Genomic DNA, 26,100 nt, shown 5'->3' on the forward strand with positions numbered 1-26,100 from the left:
ACGTCCCATGTGATGCACCAGACATTTTCCCTTTACCACTGAGTGGAATAGACTCAAATACTGCAGAAAAATTTGCAGTCACCTGTTGATGATGGAAAAATCCACAAAACAGGGAGTACCCATGTCCCCGAATCACTCTTTGGAGAGCAACTTAGAACATCCATCTGAGCAGGAATGCCTGCCTTGTGTTCTTATACCAGGGAAAGATAAGATTCTATTATGATCAAATTCCTGACAGCATTCTCTTTACCCGTTACAGCAGTCAGCATTAAGTTAACTGACAAATATCTTTAACACCACACTATCCAAAAAACCTTTCTATACTTCATGTGTTGAAAATAGGAAATACCTCTCCCAAAACTTAAGTAATCTTTTAAATTACGTTATAAAATTATTTATACAAGAAAAGAGATTGTGTTCTGTCAAAACCTTTTTTAAAATCATGATTTTCTTTTCAGACATTTTTCAGCCTGTGAGGAAACACAAGTCGAGATTGCTTTGGACTTGAACACTAATGTAATTGAATGAGAAGTGTCACGAGTATAAAAAATATTCTGTATTTGTTGACATTTCTTTGAGGATTCTTACATAAGGGAAAGGCACCTTTTAATTTCCACTCTGACAACCTCCCAGGCACAGGGGCTGTATTCCTTTGCCTTCAGATAGACATGGATTCCATGGAAATACTCCCGGGCAGCACGTCCCAAATCTCGACAATCCAGATTGTCTTTTTTCATCTGCTCCAGTCGGTGCAGCCTCAGATGAAGGCTAGAGAGAAGTTTATCGAGGAGGGTGTTGTTCCAGGCAGCACGGCTGTCCTCCGTGGTGAAGAGGTTGAAGATCTGCTGGAGCATCAGATGGTGGTGACAGGTGCCTTGAGTCACCTGGATTGGGGTGATATTCTCTCTTTTCCAAGGAAATTTGAAGTCGGTTCTGTCCTTTAGGCACCACTGAGAGGGGATCCTTTGCATCTGTTCCAAATGTTGGAAGACGTCCTTGTTTTCCTGGCTATGGCTTCTAGGCAAGTTCCAGCCAAGAGAGTAAGCAGGGATAGAGCAGAGCAGCACTCCTGCCACTAGCAAATAGATCTGGGCCATTAAGAATGAGTGATTCACTAGACGGCCGCCAGGAGAGGCGTGGGCACCGCCAAACAATTGGAGGGAAGCTTCCTTCCCTGGAACTGTGGACAGCGTCCTTCCCTAGGCGGCCGGTAGAGGGCGCAGGGTTTGTTTGGGAAACGCCGACGATTAAGTTTGCCTTCTGCAGCTGTCTCCTGCAGCTCGAGAGACAGGGCGAAAAGTAGTCCCTGCGGCTGCTTTAATAATCAGCATAGTGCGCGAAACACCTTGGTTTTCTCGGTGCTGAGTGTTGAAGAGGAAGCCTTGTGGCGGCCTCGCCAGAGAATTTTTGTCTGGCTGGCAACAAGAACTTTGCATTTTCAGGCTTCCCCTGAGTTTTGCGCTTTATTTTCTCACAGAAACTTGAGCGAGGCAATTTTTGGGAAAGAAGCCTTTTTCTGAGCGGTCTGAGGTGGGGAATCAGAGCGATCCCCAGCCGCAGAGAAAGGGGAGCCGATTTTTCCGATTCGGGCTCGTTTCTGGCGCGAGACAGCGAAGGCCCAGAGAAAGGGGAAGGCGGCGGCGGCGATGGGACGACAGGACGGTGTTGGGGACGAGTCGGGGCGCGGCCACCACCGGGGCCGAGGACGCGGGAGCTGAGCGCCCCTGTAGATTCTCTGGGACTTCATGGAGTCTTTCAAGGATACAGCGTTAAAGTGAGGGAGAAAGTATTGAATATCTGACAAGTAGGAATATTAAAAAAATTCACAGCCTTTTTTTACATCTTAAAATTAATTTTATATTTAACTTAATTCATATGATATTTAAATTAAATATTTTAAATGTTTGATATTTTTATAAATTTATGTTAAAATATTTTCAATATTAAGCATAGAATATTAAAATATATTTTCATATTAAAATATAGCATTTTATTAAACTTTATTTAAACTATATTGTCTTTATACTAAAGTAAGTATTTCATATAATTAATTATTTGTTTATTTATTTTAGGCTGGGTTTATTTATTTTAGGCTGGGTTCAGTCTTCATTGCGGTGTGCAGGCTTCTCATTGTGGTGGCTTGTCTTGTTGAGGAGCACAGGCTCTAGGTGCGCAGGCTTCAGTAGTCGTGGCTCGCGGGTTCCAGAGCACAGGCTCAGTAGTAGCAGCACATGGACTTAGTTGCTCCACGGCATGTGGGATCTTCCTAGACCAGGGCTCGAACTCGTGTCCCCTGAGTTGGCAGGCGGATTCTTAACCACTGCGCCACCGGCAAAGCCCCGAGTATTTAATATAGTTTTACTTTTCTATCTTTAATGGAAGCCAACTCATTTATATTGTCAAGATTACTTTTATGCTTGTTTTTAATTGAGGGAATTACCATGTTTGACAATTTCTAATGACCCCGTGATAGTCTTAACTGATTTTTAACTCACGTTCCTGAAATGTCTTTCCCAGGACCTCACCTTGACTATAAGGTTAGAAAGAAGAGTTGGTGTGTACAAGCAATTGAGGACGTTTAGCAGGTCAGACTTTTTCATTTTTCTTTAGTAAGAATTTTATACACTAAGTGGAATTTGCCCAGATTTCATTTACATCATGAAGGCTTACTTTGTAAGACTGTCAGGGCCATGCAAATGGAGGTCAGCTTCATTTCTTTACTTAAAAGTTTTATATTTTGTTCCTCGTGCATATTTTGGGATTAAGTTTCATTTTAAACTATTGCATTAAAACATCCTTTATCTTGATGACTTAGATTTGGTGCCTTCTTACCATTCGTGCTTAAGAGAAGTACTAGCTTAACGTTGCCCTAATGCTAACCCAGGAAATAGCTTTTGAATTAGAGTATTGTGCTGTTCCATGGCTGAAAATCTAGGAATGCTTTAATTCTCATCATCTCTCCCCCATATATATATTTCTTACCATTTTCCTGGTCTCTACAACATTATTTTAATGTCTTTTTTTAAAGGAAGGAAAAACCCTTTTGACTGCCTTCTGATTTTCTCAACTCACACCCCCTTGGCTATGGTAACCACAAATCTGATCATTTTCTCTGAGGTTATGTTTGTTTTTAAGGTATAATTTAATCTGTGTCTTAAAAATTAACACCAGAGGTGGTCTGAAACAAAATAAGGTGAGGAAAAGGACTATTTATCTCATTTATACTAGTCACAGAGCAGGCTTTTTTTTTTTTCTTGTGGGGAGGAGGTCAAAACACTTTCTTAGATGCTGCAAAGAGCCTCAGGTGCCGTAGGATTTCTCTCCGTAATGTACGGGGCACTGCTCTAAGGGTGGAGACTAGGTCTCTACTCCTTCGCAGGCCTACAGGCAATCCTTCTCCTAGAGTTTGCATTTGGGGGCCTCAACATGCAGACCCCTGAGTGTTAAGGAACCTGTAGTCAGAGCTTCTCTTGGCTGGGCTGAGGGTGGACTATACAGGTTACCATTTGTTATATTAATACAAAAGGCTGCTATCATTCACTCTGTTCAAATTCTCAGCCTGTACTTTGCAAACTTTATTTTATTTGATCTAGGCAATGTCTTGTGTGACCTCCATTTTTTAAAAGAGGAAATGAAAATCTGATGTCATTTAAATTCAGGAGCCCCAGATTTTTGTCAGAGTGGAGCCTTCTGCTGCTCCCAGGCCCTCGTCTTCATCAGCTCTGAGCACTGGCCCTCAGCTGCACTGAGCACGTGGTGCTTCCTTCATCCTAATCCTGCCTCTAAAGTCTGTCCTCCCTGCTCCCTGGAGGGCAGTCACCATCCCTGCCTCACTTTCCTGGAATCCACATTGCCAAGCGCATTGTCACATATATACGCAGTCAGAACATTTCTGGTGACGGAATGAAGAGAACTGCATGAATTCACCCTTGCTGTTCATTTTTATGTCACCATTATCTGTAAACTTTCAGAAAATGTGAGCTATGGTCCTGTAAAGAAATGTGGAAGAATTTAAATCTGATGTATGAGTCCCTTTAGAGGAGAATGCAGAGAGGTGAGGCTAGTTGTATTTTGGTGCAATTTAAGAAGTGGCAAAACAGAGTACAGTGTCAAACCTCTAAGTATTCGTATTAGAACTGAAAAAGAGATATATTGAGACTCAGGTTTTTATTTCAACCTTGGGTCTCATTTAGATGAATATATCCTATTGGACTGATACTCTTTCATGTTCCAGGAGTGTGTTTAATTTCCAGTGTAATAAAAGACTTGATGTTGTGACATTCTATGTTGCCCATAAATGGCCTATTTAAGAATCTCATTTGCAGGCAGGTACCCACAGCAGCTGGATACAGGCTCCCACAGCCAGACACCTGCATCACCAGGCTCACCGGGGCCTGCCACCCTCCTCACTGAGGACACCCAGGATGATGTTCTCCAGCCCTGTCTGCACCCTTAGCTGTCACCTGGCCCAGAACCACAGGCTGCCAAAGCAGGAGACCCTCACAGTCCTGCCCCTAACAGGGAGAATCTTCTTTGTTTTCCTGCCTGAAGGACAAGAAGGTTTTCAGGTTCCATCAGCACCAGCTGGCTGACAGCCAGTTCCAAAACGCTCAGGCCGCCTCATTCTCCATGAGACGATACAGCACTTCTCCATCGTCTTCAGCACAAAGAGCTGAAATTCCTCAGTGGGCTTGATCAACAGTGGGCAGATCTGGAGACTAGTTTGGTGCAGGAGATGGAGAGGAAAAGACCCTGCTGGGCAGTGAGGACTCCAGCCTGACTTTGAAGAACTTCCAAAGGACCAGGCTCGATCTGAAAAGAAAGTCCACAGCTGCTGTGCCCAGGACAATATGAGAGTGGAAGTTAAGGCGTGAAAATCAGAGTGTGCTTTCCCTGTATGTTCAACCTCAGAGAACGCAGGAGTGGGAAAAGGAGACCTGGACCCAATCTTGTACAATGGAGTCTTCTCTGCTTAGAGGTGGCCTCTAGCGCGTCCATATTCACTCCCTTCAATGACTTTTCTTCTGATTTAGTTGTAAATACATCGAGTCACCTCAGCACATTGTTTTTCAACAGTAAGTGGAACAATACTTTTGAATGGAGAGAAAATTTATTTTTAATTTGTAATAATTAGAATTTATTTCTCTATGATGATTGTTATATTTACCAAATTTATTCTTCATATTATGATATGGTCAGCTTTGTATCTTGTTTTCCTTTGCTTTGGGGGTGCAAAAGGTATATTTTAAGTGTTAGGTTTAACTCATACTCTTAAAGAAAATCAGAGTGTCCTTAAACCTTTAATCTGCCTTAAAATCCAACAGGAACATAAATAGTTTTATTCATTTCATTGGTCCTTAAAATATTTTGAAGTATCTCTGCTTTCAGGATTTTACTTGTGTTTTTTAATATATTGGTAGATAAAATAAACATATTACTTTCTTAGTGGAGCGCTCTGTCAGAGAAGACAGGCCTTAAAGAGCAAAATTTCGCTTGAAACCCTTTCTAGGTTATGAGGGAGAAGCACAAGGCATTATGACAGGTTAGAGCAGCTGGAGCTATTCTCTTTTACTTGTTCTTTCTTGGAGAAAGCATGTCTAATGGTTGCTGATTCAGTTTCAGCAGTTGCATGATCAAAAAACTGTGAAATACATTATAGAATCATGGAATTTAAACTTCAACAAAGAAGTGTGACTATCCCGTGTATTGTTGGCACTGTGGTGGGTGCCAGGTGCAATGAAAAAAGTAGACACATTGCCCGCTGTCACAGAGCTTGCAGTCTGGTGGGGATATGGGTAACTAGGTGTTCAATGAAAGGAATGCTAATGCTGTGACAGGGCAAGTACAGGTTCTTGGGAGTATGTGGGCTTGCATGGATCAGGGAAAGCTTCTGCAAGAGCAGTTGGTAAGCTGGCATCCCAGGGGTCTGCAGGAGTTTGCCAGGGAATTACATGCTGGTCAAGTTTGGCCATGTGTGGAGATCATCTAGGGTAGCAGGTAAATATGAGGGTTTGGAGCTAATGACATTTGTTTGGAGATGTGACCCTGGGTAAAGACATGCATATGGAAGTCAACAGTCATAGAGAGGACGTTTGGAACTATTTGGGAGGTTGAGACTATATGTGCAGAGAGGATGAAGTGTGGGACTAGCATAGATCTTTGAGGAACACCAATTCCCTAAGATGAGAGTGTGGAGTCAACAAAGGAAGGAGAGAAGGAGGGGCAGAAAAGCAGAGGATGGTGGTGACAGGGAGACCAGATGAGCGTCAGACTTTAAAATGGCGGGTATAATAACAAGTATCTGATGCTTCGCACATGTCAGCCAAGTCTGCTTCACGTTGATCTCTAACCTCAGTAAGATGTAGCTTATTGGCAATATCTTATTACCTAATAAGTATCTTAAGAAATTAATCTCAATTTTCAAGATATTTTTTTCCTCTCATTTGTTTTAAGCAAGGGTCTTAGAAGACCCTTAAGGCTTCATTGATAAAGCATTCAGCTTTATATATATAATCAGGATTTTTCATTGGAGAGTTTTATTCACTACTTCAAAATGTCATTTTTTATGGATAAATTGCATAAAAATTTGTAATCTGCATCAAAATGCTTTTAATTTCAGCATGATGTAAATATAATATATTACTTTCTACTTAATATTGATAAATATCTTCAGTGCCAATGCACTGACTGCATTTTGTTTTGATGCCCACTAGAGATCCATGGGTATTTGCAATCTAGTGTTTGGTACATCTGTGAGAATATTGCATTTGCTCGTAGAATTTAAAAATGTGTTTGTATGCTTTGCACAGTACTTAAAAAGATGATCCTATTTTAATTCACAGAGGTAGAATTTTTGCATAACAAAATTATGAGCTCAGTAAGGCACAAATATGGCATTATATCAATATCTTCTGGGGACCTCCCTGGCGGTCCAGTGGTTAAGACTTCTCCTTCCAATGCAGGGGGCGTGAGTTCGATCCCTCGTTGGGGAGCTAAGATCCCACATGCCTCAGGGCCACAAAACCCAAACTTAAAAAAAAAACAAGCAATATTGTAGCAAATTCAAGAAAGACTTTAAAAATGGTCCACATCAAAAAAAATCTTAAAAAAATATGTATCTTTTGAGTGGACATGAAATAATGGCTTTTACTCCTTTGTGCATACCTGTCACTATAACAACTATCATTGCTATGTTTAATATGTCCCTGGTGCTTAAAATAATCTGCTCACTTAAGATAAGTTTATGACTTGTTATATTCTCATGATATAGAGCATATAACATGCGATGGTATGTTGAATGGAATATAGTAGTCTCATTATCCCTATTCTAAAGCTGAGAAAACTGTACTATAGGAAAAAGAAAACAATTGCCCTAAATCATGCATGAAGCCGAAGGAAGACTAAGGAGATGCCGAGCTAACGAATTTACTGGTCACCTGAGAAGACAAGAGTACCCACAAGAGAAGATGCAGCAAGACTGTCATTTTCAAACACTTTTACTGACACAACTATGTTGAGCTCATTACACTTATCGCTTTTATTAACAACTCTGAGGACCAATGATGTCCCTAACAGTGTGCAGGTTACTGGGTGGGAATAAGAAGTGTAGCTGGAGAGTGAGCTGAGTGCTACGGTACCTGATGTAGATGGAGATCTCTTTCCTAAGCCTGATAAGACTATGCTGTTCCACTCCCAAGTTTGCTACGACCCTATACTGCTCTGCCTCCCCTTTGGCCTCCTCTTGTCCCTGGTTGTTCAGCCACAAACATGGCCAGGAGTTCTGCATCCCTGCTGCTGCAGAGCCTGTCCCATGAGAAAGGAAAGGCGAAAAGTCCTCAGCTGTACACTTTCATTAAGGCTAAATTGAGAACTGGGGAGCTGAGCTGCTTTGCCCAGCCTTCATCAGGACGCAAGAAGGCCTTGGAGTTAGATGAAAGTTATTCTCCATCAAAATATTTGGGGTCCTCTGGTTTGTTCCATTTCCTTCTGAACTTGAGACCTCAGGAATGCCAAATTCCAGTGCTGTTTTGGGGAATATGTGAAGTTTCTTGTCTCTGTTCCTAGAGGCTGATTGGGACATTGGGAATCTATGTGCCTGTGTAACCCGAAACATTCCAACCCACGGCTGTTTACAGATCAGTATCATGATGGAGAAGGGGAAGGACTGGGAAGTCCAGTTCCTGAGACTCGTTCTTTAATGGATTTTCTCAATTTGTAAAGCCCCTCAGCATTTGTCAAATTCCTATGCTTTTGTATTTGCTTTGTGAAGGGCTGTATTCATCATGACACAAATGAAGGTGGCTGAGATGGTAGAGGGTGTGCAAGGCCACTGTCAGACTCTCTCCCTAACCTTCCTCTGCCTCAAACACTCAAAGTCAGCTCTCAGTCAGAACTGGAGAACCTCTTCCTTTCCCTAAACCCAGTTCCTGGACTACTGCATCCTTCCCCCAAATGCAGCAGAGACAAAAGAAAACATTCTCTTTTAGAAGAAACGATTTACTTGTGAAGAATGAACTTTGCTGTTTTTGAGAGAGACCATTTTGTTTTCAGAAGATGCCTTACCCCAAGGCTTCCTTCCATAATCTGTTCCCAGTGGGACTCCCTCGTGTCAACCTCTTGCTGGACTAGGACCCTGGAATTCCACAGGGCCAGCTAGCAAGAGGGATGCCTGAGATGACAGAAGATATGAATCACCTTTCTGAAGAGAGGGTGGGGCTGGTGTCACATGAGTGCCTTTCAGGTGAGCTCTGCAAACCCAAAATAGGAGCCTGGGTGTGTCTAGGGAGAGTGGAAGCAAAGAGAGAGTGGAACATGCTGAGCAGACTGTTCTACTGGGAAGAGATTCTTTCAAGATTAATGCCCAGGAACTAGAATTATTCGAGGTCAGAGGTTCAATGACACTAATAGTAAGGTCCATATGTGTAGAGCGGTGTCATTTCAAAGCTCTTTCACACACATTGCCCCAGGCAATCATCACAACAATCCTGGGACTCTCCCAGACACAGACTATGAAACTTAGGGAGGTTAAGTTGTCCGAGTCATTATCCAAAATTTTGCCCCCAAAACAGTCATTGTTCCACCACGTCTCACACTGTCACTTGATGGGTAAGTGCCATGGCCCAGCTTTCACATGGACGAGCAGAGCCTGGGTTAGAAGTGTCCCAGGTCCTGACTTCTTTGCTTTCTAGCTCTGAGTGTCTCCTCTGGGGGGCCATTTCTGAGAGTACAGGCTCTAGGAGGTGACATTGCCAGCAATTATAGACCTGGGACTGTATGGAGAAGAGAACTAAGATCAAACCTGGGAGAGCCCAGGATTAGAGAGCAGAACCTTACCTTTCATAGCTCCTGCTTTTTTCTTCCTGCTTCTGCGTTGCTGCTGAAAGCCGCAAAAATGAAAGAGTTCACAAGCTATTTTGTGCCTTTCTCATACTAAAGAAGCAACAAACGTTATCAATGAAAAATGTTTGTGACTTTTTGCATTATTTGAGGTCTCTGTTATTTCCATATTATTCATTTTTAAAGTAGATCCAAGTATTTTCTACTGATCCTTCTTTCTCAAAGAATTTTTACTAATTCCCAGAAAATCTTTCAGAAGTATAATACACAAGGACTTCCCTGGTGGCAGAGTGGTTAAGAATCTGCCTGCCATGCAGGGAACACGAGTTCAAGCCATGGTCCGGGAAGATCCCACATCCCGCGGAGCAACTAAGCCTGTGTGCCACAACTACTGAAGCCCGCGTGCCTAGAGTCCATGCTTCGTGACAAGAGAAGCCACCACAATGAGAAGCCTGCGCACCGCAAGGAAGAGTAGCCCCCACTTGCCGCAACAAGATCAGGAATGGGGCACTCTCTGCTCTGGGAAAACTGACAGAATAGGCCTGCAGGTAGTTAGATAATTTCCTGAGAAAATTCTATCAATTCAATTTTTTGCAACTTCTCATACTTAGAAAAGCACTAAAAGCATTACTAGTGACAAATGCTCCTCATGACTAGCAGCAACCTTCTCCCAAGATGTGTCCTAGATTGCACGTATCCTCTTCACCACAATCACATATATACTGACGTCCCCATTATGTCCTTGGAGCAGTTCGTCAGAGCTGACTGAGAGGCTGTCCTCCAGGCTATAGTCCTCAGTAAGTCCTCCCATAAAACTGAACTCCCAGCTCCTGTGTTGTCGTTTGTTTCCAGTCAACAAGGACCTCACCGATTTCCCAGGAGACCTCCTCAGGTCAGCCTGCTGTTCTCAATCTCAATGAAGACACCTCCATTTCTCACCTACAGTCCAGGCTGGACATCCATTTGTTTACTGATAGAGTCCAAATAAGAATCTTTACTCTTTATTGTTCCAACTGTTGGTTAAGATGTGGGTACCGAAGAGGCCTTATGTATGACCAAGACGGAAGAGCATATGCGCTTCTTAGGCAGAAGCAGTGAAGGTTTTTAATGGGCTCCTTAGCAGGGAGAGTCTGGCTTGAACTCCAGAGTCACCCTCATGGCCTTGTATAGTTGTCTTTATTTAAATTTCTAGCCTCAGCCCATTAAAACATCATAATACTGAAGAATTGAAATCAAAATATTATTTAAAAAATCATCTGTTAATAAAATGATATTTTTAGCAGCAATATAGGAATGGTTTCTGCTTGTTTTAGGACCCTAATCCTTAGGAAGGTTTCCAAACCTCTAAATGTACTTTAAATGTCCTTCTGACTTTAAAAGTACCTACTCAGTGCTATATGCACCAACTGGAAAGAATAGAAAGATGATTGATCCATCAGTGTCCTCTTTCCAAAGTGCCTAAATTAAATAAATGAATTTCCACTTAGCTCTTTGTTGCTTTTAGAAATTGTGACCTTCCAGTGTGCATGTTACTGATACCTGCCCTGCTGGAAAGGCTCTACCCCAGTTGTTGCTAAATATATTAAAATTCCTGCCTGTGTCCCTTCTATTCAAGCATGTTTTATTTTGTTTGTCTTTCAAAGGGACAAAGACATCATGATGGAATGTAAGAAATTCCTTGGATTGCATTGTCCCCAGGAATGTCCTTCCCTGCTCTGTGATTACTTGCTGGGTCCTAAGGACAAAACAAGTTTGCAGCTGGCACTGAGGTAACCCTCATCCCTTCCAAGACTCCGCAGGCTGCTGTGGTATCAGTGCTGGGGACACTGCTAGTGGCCACATCCTTATGGGAGAACTCTGTGCTATCGCATGCACCTCAATCTTTTCTTCTCTGAAAAGGAATGTTCTGGAGAAACACTTGCCTCAGTGCATCTCATCTGTGTTCTTCCATGTCCTGAGGACCTGCCGCTGTTCCATTGAACGCTTTAAACATCTCTGTTCTCCTTCCAAGTTCTCAAGCTGCTGCTGCCTTTCAACTCCATGTTTCCTGCGCTTTGGGCTTTTTGAGCAAATAAGAGTCCTGAACCAGGTGAGTTCCTCCTAGTGCAGTCAGCACGTGGAAGTGTGCAAATAGAGGCACAGGTGAGCTCCTGGATTCTCCACCACTGTTCAGTGTTGGGCAGGGTGCCATCTATTTACTGTGTTTCTCTGGGAGTCTGGACAGTCTGGACCTGCAGTGCTTGGCAGGCGGAGAGCGTGGAGTCATATGAGTGTTTCTGACAAACCTAGAACTTTCACTCAGCTTCTGCTTTCCATTGGTGGCTTTGTAGTCTTAAGGGGAAATTGACAGCCAGAAACCCTAATGGAGAAAGAAACAGCTGTATGAATGGGCAGTACAGCTGAATGCAAAGTGAATAGGGAAAGTACACTATGGATTTCTACACTGGGAGGAACTGAATGATTGTGATATTTTAGTGAAAGAATGGGATCCAGGAAAACAGAGAGGAAGGGGAATTGTGCCATGTATCAGAATCAGCAGATAGATATATGGTATATTTTATATGTAGCATATTTTATACTATGTATTCATATATATGTACCATATATGTATATTATTGCATATAAAATTACATACAATTGATGACACACTTTCTCCCAGTTCTGTTTTTTAGGCTGTCATTGTTCTGCAGTCAGTGACAGAGAGAGGGGGAGGAGAATTCATTATTCCCATTTAGAGCTATATGAAAAATATAGGAAACAACACACTACCTGTTTAGCCCTCACTCTGTGGATGATACTCTGCTAAGTGTTCTTAAATATTCTGGTTGGTCTAATATTCAATACAACTCTAGGAATATTTTCCCGACTTTATATTTGAGGAAACTGAGGCTCAGGGAAGTTAAGTGATTCCCCAGCATCACACGTGTGTCCTGGCAGAATCTAGACTCAATGCAGAAACCCATATCACATATAAATAATTATTTAACTTCCATCCTCTGTAATTCTCAAGCTCTTTGTTTTCTTCTTTGGTGCTTTCTGAAGATCATTTTTCCCTGGTTGACTCCTAAGTGCACTAGCTACTCCACCTTTGTGCCCTCTTCAGACTCTCCTTCTCTTTCTCACTCTTAAAAGTTGAAGGTCCTCATGAGCTTTCGGTCGTCATCTCGTTCTACACTCCACTCCTAAGGAACGATATCCACATATGCTGCTTCCAATGGGAAGTCTGTCTTTAGATGTTTCTTGGCCACTTTATGGAGTCCATGTGCTTTCTCCCCTTCTTGAGATGCCTCATTCCAGATTCTGGTGAGAGAATCCCCTTTTCCCTGTCTCTGATTGTAATAGGAAACTTAATTGAAATAATTTAGCATGATTACTGTTTTTATATCTTTTATCTCTTCCAAACTGAACTCTCCAGAAGAATAGGTTTGGCATTCTCTTTTTTCACCTCTGTATTCTCAGAACTATCATATATCCAATATAGAAATATGAAGTTTTAAAATATAACCTGGAACTTCCCTGCTGGTGCAGTGGTTAAGAATCCGCCTGCCATTGCAGGGGAAACGGGTTCGATCCCTGGTCCGGGAAGTTCGCACATGCCGCGGAGCCACTAAGCTTGTGGGCCACAACTACTGAGCCTGTGCTCTACAGCCCGTGAGCCACAACTACTGAGCCCACGTGCAGCAACTACTGAAACCCGCACGCGTAGAGCCCGTGCTCCACAAGAGAAGCCATCGCAATGAGAAGCCCGCGCATCACAACGAAGAGTAGCCCCTGCTCGCCACAACTAGAGAAAGCCTGCGCACAGCAACAAAGACCCAGCACGGTGAACAATAAATAAAATTTAAAAAATAAAATAAAATATAAACCACTGAAATAAATGAATGATGAGAATGATGAGTAGAATTTATCATCCATGTTTCAGTATGCCTTGCAAATTAAAGCTACTTCTTCTTGTAAGGAAAAAAAAATCCAAATGTCATCGGGGGATAGTTTCATAAATTAAACAAGAAAATAATTTGAAACAATATAGAGGTAAGCATATTTTATTATATTGAAAACACTATAAAGGTGAACATGATATTATATGAACAAAACTATTTTAAATACCATACATAGTATGACTGAGATAAAGTAGAAGAATAAATAGATGACTACATTAGAGCCCTTTGCACTTTAATCACTATCATTTTGACTCCTGGTCTGATCATTTCTAAATCTCTACTGTATATGAGTGTAGTTCTGATACTTGCTCTGTCTCTTCAAACTGTGTTTTCACCTTTTAGTATGGTAAGTTTCTGTTGAAAGTTGAACATGATGTATGGGGTAAAAGGAACTGAGGTAAATTGGCCTTTAGGGTGAGGAGTTACATTTCTCTTGCTACGAGGTTGGCTGTGTTTACTTCTAGTCCTGGGCTGTGTTTCTGCCCTCTTTATTTTCCATATCAGCGAAGCTGGCTTAGCCTTGGGATTGGTCTTCTTGAAAATAGATTTATTAGACCTGTTTGACAAGTAACCACCATAGGTGACAGGTCTATATCTTGTTCACCATTTTATCATTAGTACAGAGTTCATAATAATTATTCCAAATAATAACAAAGAGTATTCTTAGATTTTCCATTAGACCTCCCATCAGAAGCTTCTACTGACCTCGCGTCAGAGCCTTATATTGAAGTAATTATTAAGCATCATTAGATGATTCAGTACATTTCTCCTGAGCTCTTGGTTCATCATTCTCCATCTCACAGTGAAGACGTAGGGTGGTGAAAATGTAGGGCATAGGATGCTAGATAAAATTAGCCTTCTCTGCTTTCCTGGTGTCAGAGTCTTTGTAATGTTATACGTTCTTTTTCATTTAGTATTTTTCTGGGCAGGGGTTGTCTTGCTACTACTGAATTACTTCCTTTATCATCTTGAGTTGAGTATCTTAAGAGGGAAGCAAAAATGGAAACATAAAGGGCCCATACCATGATTTTCCATAATGTGCAATACATCATTGATTTGCTTCTCCATTCAACTTTCTTGGAAAGCTGTCCTCGCATTTGATGTACTGAGGTAAAAGGAAAACAAATGCAAATCTGACTATGATGAGAGTGAAAGAAGTAAAGTGACTCCCCAGGTGAAATAATGACAATGGGAGTTCTACTCTTGTTACCCTTCCACTTGCTCCAGAATGGGTTCTGCTGATTAATTTCAGCAAATCAGCTCTCACTAAGGTCAGTTCTATCTGTTTCCCTTGTAGTGGATGGTTTGGTTTCAAGCACGGAGCAGCTTACTGACATTCAACATCATATTCATCAAAATAATGATACATTATCACTGTAAGTGATTAAATGTCAGGATTTAAAGTAAATCAAATCTTGAACATTGATATGAGTTTTCAGTACATCAAATCCATGAAATCTCTTCAGAAGCAAAAAATAGTTCAAAAAAGGAAAACAATGCAGAGAAAAAAATAATCCACATCCATTCTAGGTTCCACCCTATGTCTCTCCTCCAATTCAGACGGCAAATATCTCAAACCTATTTTCTGTATATATTGTCATTCCCTTCTATTATTCATCCTTCCACCTTCTCCACTATGGTTTCTGCTGATTAATTCTACCAAACAAGCTGTCACTAAGTGGCCAATGCCATCTCTTTTCCCAATGTAGGAGCACTTTCCATCTACGTTTGCACGAATGCATTGAATCTTCTAAGCAGTTTCAGTCTTTCAGACATGGTCTTCTCATTTTTCTCTCTTGTCCTGTTAACATATGGCCATTCCCCTTGCTTTCCTTTGTAGCGTTCCCTCGCTTTTAACGTTAACGTCATAGGATTCAATTTTCAGTCCTTTTCTCATGTGATACTCTCCTCCTGTTTGATCACTTCTTCTGTTCCATGCTTTACACTTCATGGAATTGCTTATAAATTCCTATCTCCACTATCCAATGGACATTTGCACTGAAATGTCTACTAGTTAACTATAGGTAATATCTACTGCTTTAATTTCTATATCCTCACATGACATGATCCACCTTCTGCTGGGGAAATTCCATTTTCCCACCTTCTCACTGTAGCACTAAATTTAACCGATATTAATTTCTACTACAAATTAGTACTATTTTAAAAATAATTAAATTTAATTGTGAGTTAACTGATTTTTTAAAATTATTTATCTATTTATTTGGCTGTGCCAGGTGTTAGTTGTGGCACACGGCATCTTCATTGCTGCGTGCAGGATCTTCATCGCGGCATTCGGGATCTTTGGTTGCAGCATTCGGGATCTTTTAGTTGTTTGCGGCATGTGGGCTCTTACTTGTGGCATGCAGGATCTAGTTCCCTGACCGGGGATGGAATCCGGGCCCCCTGTATTGGGAGAGCAGAGTCTTAAACACTGTACCACCAAGGAAGTCCCTGTATTACCTGATTATTGTTTTTAGGTTACTTTCCTTTAAAAAAAAAATCAAAGTTACCCAAAGCAGAATTGGATTAGTTATGTTCACCTCTAGGTCCTGAGGGCAACACACGACCTGGCTAGAAGAAGTCTATTTTTATTTCTAACGTGAAAATCGTAATGATGGGTCAAGGAATTGTAACATACATTCTTTAATCAGGTTGCACATTCAGGCTTGGTGTTTCTTCCTCTTTTTTTTTTTTTAGTGGTACGCGGGCCTCTCACTGTTTTGGCCTCTCCCATTGCGGAGCACAGGCTCCGGACGCGCAGGCTCAGCGGCCATGGCTCACGGGCCCAGCCGCTCCGTAGCATGTGGGATCTTCCCGGACCGGGGCACGAACCTGTGTCCCCTGCATTGGCAGGCGGACTCTCAACCACTGCGCCACCAAGGATGCCCCTTGCTGTTTCTTTTTTAAAGAAAAAAAGCAAAACAGGAAGTTTTCTCTAGTAAGAATTTAATGCACAAGGAAAACTCATAAACTGAGTTAATACAAAGTATATATTTATTCTATTAACCACATTGTATACATGCACATAATATTATGTAAATAAAAATAATTTAAATCTTTATAAATAGTGAAATAAATATTAAAATAGATAAATAAATATTTAAGTAGATAAGTAAGTAGATAGATCAGCATGGGCATCTATGAGGGACGAGTGCCTGTAGAGTAGAACATCATGTTGCTTAATATTCCTGAAAACACTGGACAAATTAATTCAATTCAGGGCATGATGAGAGCAGAAATGAGAGTCTTTGACATGGCAGCACAGGTGGAAGTATGGTCTTGTTAGTCACTGAGAATCATTTCGGTGTTGAACCAGGTGTGTGTCATTCCTTCCTCCTGAGTCTTTCTTACAAGTTCGTTGATGAAGAGAAGGATCTCATGACTTCTGCTCTGACAATCTCCCAGGCACAAGGGCTGTACTTCTTGTCTTGCAGATAGACAGTGATTCTGTGGAAGTATTTCCTCACAGCCAGGATGGAGTCCTCCTTCAGCAGGGGAGTCCCTTCCAGCCCCGCCTCCTGCATCAGACAGGCTTGCAGGTCAGTGAGCTGCTGATAAAGTGCAGTGCAGAACTTGTCCAGGAGGGTCTCATCCCAAGCGGCAGCCGAGCCCTCTGTGCTGAAGAGCTGGAAGGTCTGCTGGATCATCTCATGGACGACAGCGATGGCTTGAGCCTTCTGGAACTGGTTGCCTCCAAACGCCTCCTGGGGGAATCCAAAGTCATTTCTGTCCTTCAGGCAGGAGAAGGGGGAGATTCTCCTCATCTGTCGCAGGAGCATGAGGGCCCTCGTGTTAGCCAGGCTGTGGGTCTGAGGCAGGTCGCAGCCCAGAGAGCAGTTAGAGTTGCAGCTGAGCAGCACCAGGGCCAGGAGTAAGGACAAGGTTGGGGACATTGGGGACCCTGCAGATACTGCTGGCCTGGCTGAGGTGGGGACTCTGTGAACCCTGCTCTCTAGGTTCTCTGAAGACCTTCCTTCAGGCCTGGGTCTTAAATGGGAGTGAATTGGTTTCCATTTTCTGAATGTTCCCTCTTACTTTCTACTTCTGTTTTTGCTTTTCATTTTGCACTCTCCAGATAGGTTAGGGCAGCGTTTCTCAACCACTGTTTTTCATCCTTGCCTCCCCTTCTCCTGCCCACAGAACCTTTCTAGATATTTTTTTTCCATATGGCCCCCCTATGAAATTTTGATACACAGATATACTGTGTACATCGGTATGTACTCCATGCATATCTCTACTTTATAAATAGAAAAAGAAAGTGAAAAGTTTTTTCTTTTTATTCAAAGCAGTGGTGAGTATGACAAAAATATTTAGTCTAAAAATTAGCTGTAAAAGCTACTGCAATTAATTTAACATTTTGGTTAGGTGTGCAGAATGACTTTTAATGTAATACATTTACTTAATAAATAGGAATGTATCAAAATACATATTCAATAAAAATTTATACAAATACTTCATAAGAATACCAATGTATAGATATATTTAAAAATCTATCAAAACTGCTAAAACCATTGAAAATTTAAATGATTTTCTTAACTTTTATTTTTAACTAATCTTAGTTTTGATTCATATCATAAAATGATTTCTAACTTCACTAGCTGCTAGATATTCCTCTAGATATTGTCAACAACTTTTTCTCTTTAGGACTAGACATAATTATTGATCTCCTAGATAACTTTTTTAGAATTAAATAATAAAATACAACCTATTTGTGCTTAATTCCCGATGCCCACATCACACTGAGGCTCAAACATAAGCAAAATCCGCAAGACAGACAAGGACAGCTCATAAGTAAGCAGAGGGCACCTCTCACATCATGACTTTGAATCCAGTCATATGATGGAGAGAATGAATGTAATGAAACATCAAGCCACCATAGCTTGTAGCACTGATCCTGCATATTGTGTATCTTCCATGCACTCAATGTCAATGCCTCTCGTCTCATACACAAGAAAACCCAAAGAGAAAAATGAATACAAAGGAATGAGATTTTGCTGGATAGGGTTGAGCTTTGGAGTGCCACCCACCATTGTAGTAGCTAAGATTTGTTCGCACCCCTAACAACTACTGTTTGCACCCGTGGGAGCGATCTGCTCCCAGATGATTTAGGAATCATCATCGATTTGAATCTTTCTCTGTATTTTTGCATTGAATTTCAGATTCCCCAAAGGACTGTCAGAGGTTCCAATCCAAGCCTATTCTTTTCAAACAAAAGAAAACCATCTTTGTAATTAATTGAGAACTGGATAAATGTTGATTGGTATCATGGAAAGAATTCACTTTCAACTCTGATCATGAATTCTTTTATTTTGCAGTGGATGTTCTGTGGCCTCTGCCCCCTCTAATACCGATCTTTCAATAAATAATAGGTATGTGACTATCTGTGGCAAATCAGCTCTGTAGCAACTGGACTCTGTCGTATTCTCTGTGGTATCCTCGGCACCAGGCCCAGTGTAATCACGCAACAGGTAATTTTTTTTTTTTTTTTTTTTTTTTTGCGGCACGTGGGCTTCTCACTGTTTTGGCCTCTCATATTGCGGAGCACAGGCTCCGGACACGCAGGCTCAGCGGCCATGGCTCACGGGCCCAGCCGCTCTGCGGCATGAGGGATCTTCCCAGACCGGGGCACGAACCCGTGTCCCCTGCATCGGCAGGCGGACTCTCAACCACTGCGCCACCAGGGAAGCCCGAACAGGTACTTTTAACGAAAGCAGTTTCTCAGATGGTCTCCTCCCACTGGAAGGCAGTTACGAATGACCAAGCTATTTTCCTTTGTCACCGTCGTATTTGCTGGGATTATAATAGACAGTGGCTGGTATTCCCACTCTACTCCTACTGGTATCAGTCATGCCTACTGAGTTTGTTGCTAAAACCACTAGGATTCTCTTTCCTTTAAGGAGCCTATGGCTCTGGGGATTCAAGTTGTAAGAGCAGCACAATTTTCAGCCGTTGCCCGGCACTCTATTAAACTCAGGAAGATGGCCTCGTCGCTAATTTGTCCTCTACTAGGTCATGACAGAAAATAACCAGCTTGATGTCACATACAGAGCCATGTATCTGAACTCAAAGTCTCCCTGATTCACACAGGTCACAGCAACCAGACAATTAACCATGTTACTCTTCGGTGGATCTTTACGGATGTGGCAATGACTACCTATATCCTGAGATTCCTTGGAGACTCCTCACAAAGACTCATGAATGATCCTTTTCCTCCTGTGTCTTCTTTCCCTTTCAAGGGACGATGGGGTCCATTTCAGTTTGATTTCCAAATTTTGACACATAATAATTAAAGCATTACTGCAGGTTGGAAATCAAGAGTTTGGATTCTGAGTCCTCGGTCTGCTCTTTTGGCCTGGTAAATGGCTCATTCTTCTTTATTTACATGAATATATTCTCTCTTCTGGATGCCAAGACATGTAGCCTTCAATGCCCTTTCTGGTCTGAATGTTTCCGTCCCCGCAAAATTCATATTTGGAAGTCCTAACCCCCAAAGTGATGGTATCAGGTGGCGGGCCCTTTGGGACTTGATTAGGGTGTGAAGATGGAGGCCTCACGATGGAATCAGTGCCCTTATCAACGAGGTCAGAGATAAATGCCTCCCTCTCCTGCTGTATGATGATACAAGGAGAACTCTGCAGTGTGAGACCTGAAGCAGGCTTTCACCAGAAGTGGACCGTTTCTGTATTGTAAATAAGTTCATTTGTATCATTTTTTTTAGATTCCACATATAAATGATATTTCTCTTTCTCTGTGGGTCAGATTGTTTTTTAATGAAGTGTGTGCAAGCAAGAACATTAGTTTTTCCCCTCCACCCCACCCAGAACTTCATTAGGACAAATAGTGTAAAGATGAAAAGTGGTCTTATGCACTGAACTTGTCTCCTCGTCTATTAATCATCCAATAATTTCCCAACTTCTTTGCAGTGAGATTTCCACAAGGATAAATCCAGGCCATGTAATGTGAGCAGAAGTGCTCTTGCCCTGTATAGTCCTGGCCCTTGAAAACGTCCCATGTGATGCACCAGACATTTTCCCTTTACCACTGAGTGGAATAGACTCAAATACTGCAGAAAAATTTGCAGTCACCTGTTGATGATGGAAAAATCCACAAAACAGGGAGTACCCATGTCCCCGAATCACTCTTTGGAGAGCAACTTAGAACATCCATCTGAGCAGGAATGCCTGCCTTGTGTTCTTATACCAGGGAAAGATAAGATTCTATTATGATCAAATTCCTGACAGCATTCTCTTTACCCGTTACAGCAGTCAGCATTAAGTTAACTGACAAATATCTTTAACACCACACTATCCAAAAAACCTTTCTATACTTCATGTGTTGAAAATAGGAAATACCTCTCCCAAAACTTAAGTAATCTTTTAAATTACGTTATAAAATTATTTATACAAGAAAAGAGATTGTGTTCTGTCAAAACCTTTTTTAAAATCATGATTTTCTTTTCAGACATTTTTCAGCCTGTGAGGAAACACAAGTCGAGATTGCTTTGGACTTGAACACTAATGTAATTGAATGAGAAGTGTCACGAGTATAAAAAATATTCTGTATTTGTTGACATTTCTTTGAGGATTCTTACATAAGGGAAAGGCACCTTTTAATTTCCACTCTGACAACCTCCCAGGCACAGGGGCTGTATTCCTTTGCCTTCAGATAGACATGGATTCCATGGAAATACTCCCGGGCAGCACGTCCCAAATCTCGACAATCCAGATTGTCTTTTTTCATCTGCTCCAGTCGGTGCAGCCTCAGATGAAGGCTAGAGAGAAGTTTATCGAGGAGGGTGTTGTTCCAGGCAGCACGGCTGTCCTCCGTGGTGAAGAGGTTGAAGATCTGCTGGAGCATCAGATGGTGGTGACAGGTGCCTTGAGTCACCTGGATTGGGGTGATATTCTCTCTTTTCCAAGGAAATTTGAAGTCGGTTCTGTCCTTTAGGCACCACTGAGAGGGGATCCTTTGCATCTGTTCCAAATGTTGGAAGACGTCCTTGTTTTCCTGGCTATGGCTTCTAGGCAAGTTCCAGCCAAGAGAGTAAGCAGGGATAGAGCAGAGCAGCACTCCTGCCACTAGCAAATAGATCTGGGCCATTAAGAATGAGTGATTCACTAGACGGCCGCCAGGAGAGGCGTGGGCACCGCCAAACAATTGGAGGGAAGCTTCCTTCCCTGGAACTGTGGACAGCGTCCTTCCCTAGGCGGCCGGTAGAGGGCGCAGGGTTTGTTTGGGAAACGCCGACGATTAAGTTTGCCTTCTGCAGCTGTCTCCTGCAGCTCGAGAGACAGGGCGAAAAGTAGTCCCTGCGGCTGCTTTAATAATCAGCATAGTGCGCGAAACACCTTGGTTTTCTCGGTGCTGAGTGTTGAAGAGGAAGCCTTGTGGCGGCCTCGCCAGAGAATTTTTGTCTGGCTGGCAACAAGAACTTTGCATTTTCAGGCTTCCCCTGAGTTTTGCGCTTTATTTTCTCACAGAAACTTGAGCGAGGCAATTTTTGGGAAAGAAGCCTTTTTCTGAGCGGTCTGAGGTGGGGAATCAGAGCGATCCCCAGCCGCAGAGAAAGGGGAGCCGATTTTTCCGATTCGGGCTCGTTTCTGGCGCGAGACAGCGAAGGCCCAGAGAAAGGGGAAGGCGGCGGCGGCGATGGGACGACAGGACGGTGTTGGGGACGCCCTGAGGGGTGAGTCGGGGCGCGGCCACCACCGGGGCCGAGGACGCGGGAGCTGAGCGCCCCTGTAGATTCTCTGGGACTTCATGGAGTCTTTCAAGGATACAGCGTTAAAGTGAGGGAGAAAGTATTGAATATCTGACAAGTAGGAATATTAAAAAAATTCACAGCCTTTTTTTACATCTTAAAATTAATTTTATATTTAACTTAATTCATATGATATTTAAATTAAATATTTTAAATGTTTGATATTTTTATAAATTTATGTTAAAATATTTTCAATATTAAGCATAGAATATTAAAATATATTTTCATATTAAAATATAGCATTTTATTAAACTTTATTTAAACTATATTGTCTTTATACTAAAGTAAGTATTTCATATAATTAATTATTTGTTTATTTATTTTAGGCTGGGTTTATTTATTTTAGGCTGGGTTCAGTCTTCATTGCGGTGTGCAGGCTTCTCATTGTGGTGGCTTGTCTTGTTGAGGAGCACAGGCTCTAGGTGCGCAGGCTTCAGTAGTCGTGGCTCGCGGGTTCCAGAGCACAGGCTCAGTAGTAGCAGCACATGGACTTAGTTGCTCCACGGCATGTGGGATCTTCCTAGACCAGGGCTCGAACTCGTGTCCCCTGAGTTGGCAGGCGGATTCTTAACCACTGCGCCACCGGCAAAGCCCCGAGTATTTAATATAGTTTTACTTTTCTATCTTTAATGGAAGCCAACTCATTTATATTGTCAAGATTACTTTTATGCTTGTTTTTAATTGAGGGAATTACCATGTTTGACAATTTCTAATGACCCCGTGATAGTCTTAACTGATTTTTAACTCACGTTCCTGAAATGTCTTTCCCAGGACCTCACCTTGACTATAAGGTTAGAAAGAAGAGTTGGTGTGTACAAGCAATTGAGGACGTTTAGCAGGTCAGACTTTTTCATTTTTCTTTAGTAAGAATTTTATACACTAAGTGGAATTTGCCCAGATTTCATTTACATCATGAAGGCTTACTTTGTAAGACTGTCAGGGCCATGCAAATGGAGGTCAGCTTCATTTCTTTACTTAAAAGTTTTATATTTTGTTCCTCGTGCATATTTTGGGATTAAGTTTCATTTTAAACTATTGCATTAAAACATCCTTTATCTTGATGACTTAGATTTGGTGCCTTCTTACCATTCGTGCTTAAGAGAAGTACTAGCTTAACGTTGCCCTAATGCTAACCCAGGAAATAGCTTTTGAATTAGAGTATTGTGCTGTTCCATGGCTGAAAATCTAGGAATGCTTTAATTCTCATCATCTCTCCCCCATATATATATTTCTTACCATTTTCCTGGTCTCTACAACATTATTTTAATGTCTTTTTTTAAAGGAAGGAAAAACCCTTTTGACTGCCTTCTGATTTTCTCAACTCACACCCCCTTGGCTATGGTAACCACAAATCTGATCATTTTCTCTGAGGTTATGTTTGTTTTTAAGGTATAATTTAATCTGTGTCTTAAAAATTAACACCAGAGGTGGTCTGAAACAAAATAAGGTGAGGAAAAGGACTATTTATCTCATTTATACTAGTCACAGAGCAGGCTTTTTTTTTTTTCTTGTGGGGAGGAGGTCAAAACACTTTCTTAGATGCTGCAAAGAGCCTCAGGTGCCGTAGGATTTCTCTCCGTAATGTACGGGGCACTGCTCTAAGGGTGGAGACTAGGTCTCTACTCCTTCGCAGGCCTACAGGCAATCCTTCTCCTAGAGTTTGCATTTGGGGGCCTCAACATGCAGACCCCTGAGTGTTAAGGAACCTGTAGTCAGAGCTTCTCTTGGCTGGGCTGAGGGTGGACTATACAGGTTACCATTTGTTATATTAATACAAAAGGCTGCTATCATTCACTCTGTTCAAATTCTCAGCCTGTACTTTGCAAACTTTATTTTATTTGATCTAGGCAATGTCTTGTGTGACCTCCATTTTTTAAAAGAGGAAATGAAAATCTGATGTCATTTAAATTCAGGAGCCCCAGATTTTTGTCAGAGTGGAGCCTTCTGCTGCTCCCAGGCCCTCGTCTTCATCAGCTCTGAGCACTGGCCCTCAGCTGCACTGAGCACGTGGTGCTTCCTTCATCCTAATCCTGCCTCTAAAGTCTGTCCTCCCTGCTCCCTGGAGGGCAGTCACCATCCCTGCCTCACTTTCCTGGAATCCACATTGCCAAGCGCATTGTCACATATATACGCAGTCAGAACATTTCTGGTGACGGAATGAAGAGAACTGCATGAATTCACCCTTGCTGTTCATTTTTATGTCACCATTATCTGTAAACTTTCAGAAAATGTGAGCTATGGTCCTGTAAAGAAATGTGGAAGAATTTAAATCTGATGTATGAGTCCCTTTAGAGGAGAATGCAGAGAGGTGAGGCTAGTTGTATTTTGGTGCAATTTAAGAAGTGGCAAAACAGAGTACAGTGTCAAACCTCTAAGTATTCGTATTAGAACTGAAAAAGAGATATATTGAGACTCAGGTTTTTATTTCAACCTTGGGTCTCATTTAGATGAATATATCCTATTGGACTGATACTCTTTCATGTTCCAGGAGTGTGTTTAATTTCCAGTGTAATAAAAGACTTGATGTTGTGACATTCTATGTTGCCCATAAATGGCCTATTTAAGAATCTCATTTGCAGGCAGGTACCCACAGCAGCTGGATACAGGCTCCCACAGCCAGACACCTGCATCACCAGGCTCACCGGGGCCTGCCACCCTCCTCACTGAGGACACCCAGGATGATGTTCTCCAGCCCTGTCTGCACCCTTAGCTGTCACCTGGCCCAGAACCACAGGCTGCCAAAGCAGGAGACCCTCACAGTCCTGCCCCTAACAGGGAGAATCTTCTTTGTTTTCCTGCCTGAAGGACAAGAAGGTTTTCAGGTTCCATCAGCACCAGCTGGCTGACAGCCAGTTCCAAAACGCTCAGGCCGCCTCATTCTCCATGAGACGATACAGCACTTCTCCATCGTCTTCAGCACAAAGAGCTGAAATTCCTCAGTGGGCTTGATCAACAGTGGGCAGATCTGGAGACTAGTTTGGTGCAGGAGATGGAGAGGAAAAGACCCTGCTGGGCAGTGAGGACTCCAGCCTGACTTTGAAGAACTTCCAAAGGACCAGGCTCGATCTGAAAAGAAAGTCCACAGCTGCTGTGCCCAGGACAATATGAGAGTGGAAGTTAAGGCGTGAAAATCAGAGTGTGCTTTCCCTGTATGTTCAACCTCAGAGAACGCAGGAGTGGGAAAAGGAGACCTGGACCCAATCTTGTACAATGGAGTCTTCTCTGCTTAGAGGTGGCCTCTAGCGCGTCCATATTCACTCCCTTCAATGACTTTTCTTCTGATTTAGTTGTAAATACATCGAGTCACCTCAGCACATTGTTTTTCAACAGTAAGTGGAACAATACTTTTGAATGGAGAGAAAATTTATTTTTAATTTGTAATAATTAGAATTTATTTCTCTATGATGATTGTTATATTTACCAAATTTATTCTTCATATTATGATATGGTCAGCTTTGTATCTTGTTTTCCTTTGCTTTGGGGGTGCAAAAGGTATATTTTAAGTGTTAGGTTTAACTCATACTCTTAAAGAAAATCAGAGTGTCCTTAAACCTTTAATCTGCCTTAAAATCCAACAGGAACATAAATAGTTTTATTCATTTCATTGGTCCTTAAAATATTTTGAAGTATCTCTGCTTTCAGGATTTTACTTGTGTTTTTTAATATATTGGTAGATAAAATAAACATATTACTTTCTTAGTGGAGCGCTCTGTCAGAGAAGACAGGCCTTAAAGAGCAAAATTTCGCTTGAAACCCTTTCTAGGTTATGAGGGAGAAGCACAAGGCATTATGACAGGTTAGAGCAGCTGGAGCTATTCTCTTTTACTTGTTCTTTCTTGGAGAAAGCATGTCTAATGGTTGCTGATTCAGTTTCAGCAGTTGCATGATCAAAAAACTGTGAAATACATTATAGAATCATGGAATTTAAACTTCAACAAAGAAGTGTGACTATCCCGTGTATTGTTGGCACTGTGGTGGGTGCCAGGTGCAATGAAAAAAGTAGACACATTGCCCGCTGTCACAGAGCTTGCAGTCTGGTGGGGATATGGGTAACTAGGTGTT

General features: G+C 41.9%; 3 protein-coding genes and 2 long non-coding RNA genes across 5 annotated transcripts; 2 read left to right on the plus strand and 3 right to left on the minus strand.

The window, feature by feature from the left end:
- Nucleotides 1-584: 584 nt before the first annotated feature.
- Nucleotides 585-1,097, minus strand: LOC309964220 (interferon alpha-13-like; the record flags this gene model as incomplete). Its single annotated transcript, XM_082843008.1, has 1 exon — nucleotides 585-1,097. One exon carries the CDS (start codon nucleotides 1,095-1,097, stop codon nucleotides 585-587), a length of 513 nt encoding a protein of 170 aa, XP_082699134.1.
- A 1,419-nt stretch (nucleotides 1,098-2,516) lies between these two features.
- On the plus strand, nucleotides 2,517-5,229 carry LOC309963570. The gene is made up of 3 exons (XR_014326297.1): nucleotides 2,517-2,585; nucleotides 3,029-3,087; nucleotides 4,326-5,229. It is a non-coding gene; the product is annotated as an uncharacterized lncRNA (long non-coding RNA).
- An 11,395-nt stretch (nucleotides 5,230-16,624) lies between these two features.
- LOC309964038 (interferon alpha-1-like) lies at nucleotides 16,625-17,170 on the minus strand (the record flags this gene model as incomplete). The annotated part of the gene is made up of 1 exon (XM_082842668.1): nucleotides 16,625-17,170. One exon carries the CDS (start codon nucleotides 17,168-17,170, stop codon nucleotides 16,625-16,627), a length of 546 nt encoding a protein of 181 aa, XP_082698794.1.
- Nucleotides 17,171-20,864: 3,694 nt separating this feature from the next.
- LOC309964071 (interferon alpha-13-like) lies at nucleotides 20,865-21,377 on the minus strand (the record flags this gene model as incomplete). Its single annotated transcript, XM_082842710.1, has 1 exon — nucleotides 20,865-21,377. One exon carries the CDS (start codon nucleotides 21,375-21,377, stop codon nucleotides 20,865-20,867), a length of 513 nt encoding a protein of 170 aa, XP_082698836.1.
- A 312-nt stretch (nucleotides 21,378-21,689) lies between these two features.
- LOC309964403 lies at nucleotides 21,690-25,521 on the plus strand. Its single transcript, XR_014326346.1, has 4 exons — nucleotides 21,690-21,963; nucleotides 22,810-22,877; nucleotides 23,321-23,379; nucleotides 24,618-25,521. It is a non-coding gene; the product is annotated as an uncharacterized lncRNA (long non-coding RNA).
- The last annotated feature ends 579 nt before the right edge of the window (nucleotides 25,522-26,100 follow it).

Source organism: Leucopleurus acutus, assembly GCF_964270905.1.
Source record: "Leucopleurus acutus genome assembly, chromosome: 7".
NCBI lineage: Eukaryota > Metazoa > Chordata > Mammalia > Artiodactyla > Delphinidae > Leucopleurus > Leucopleurus acutus.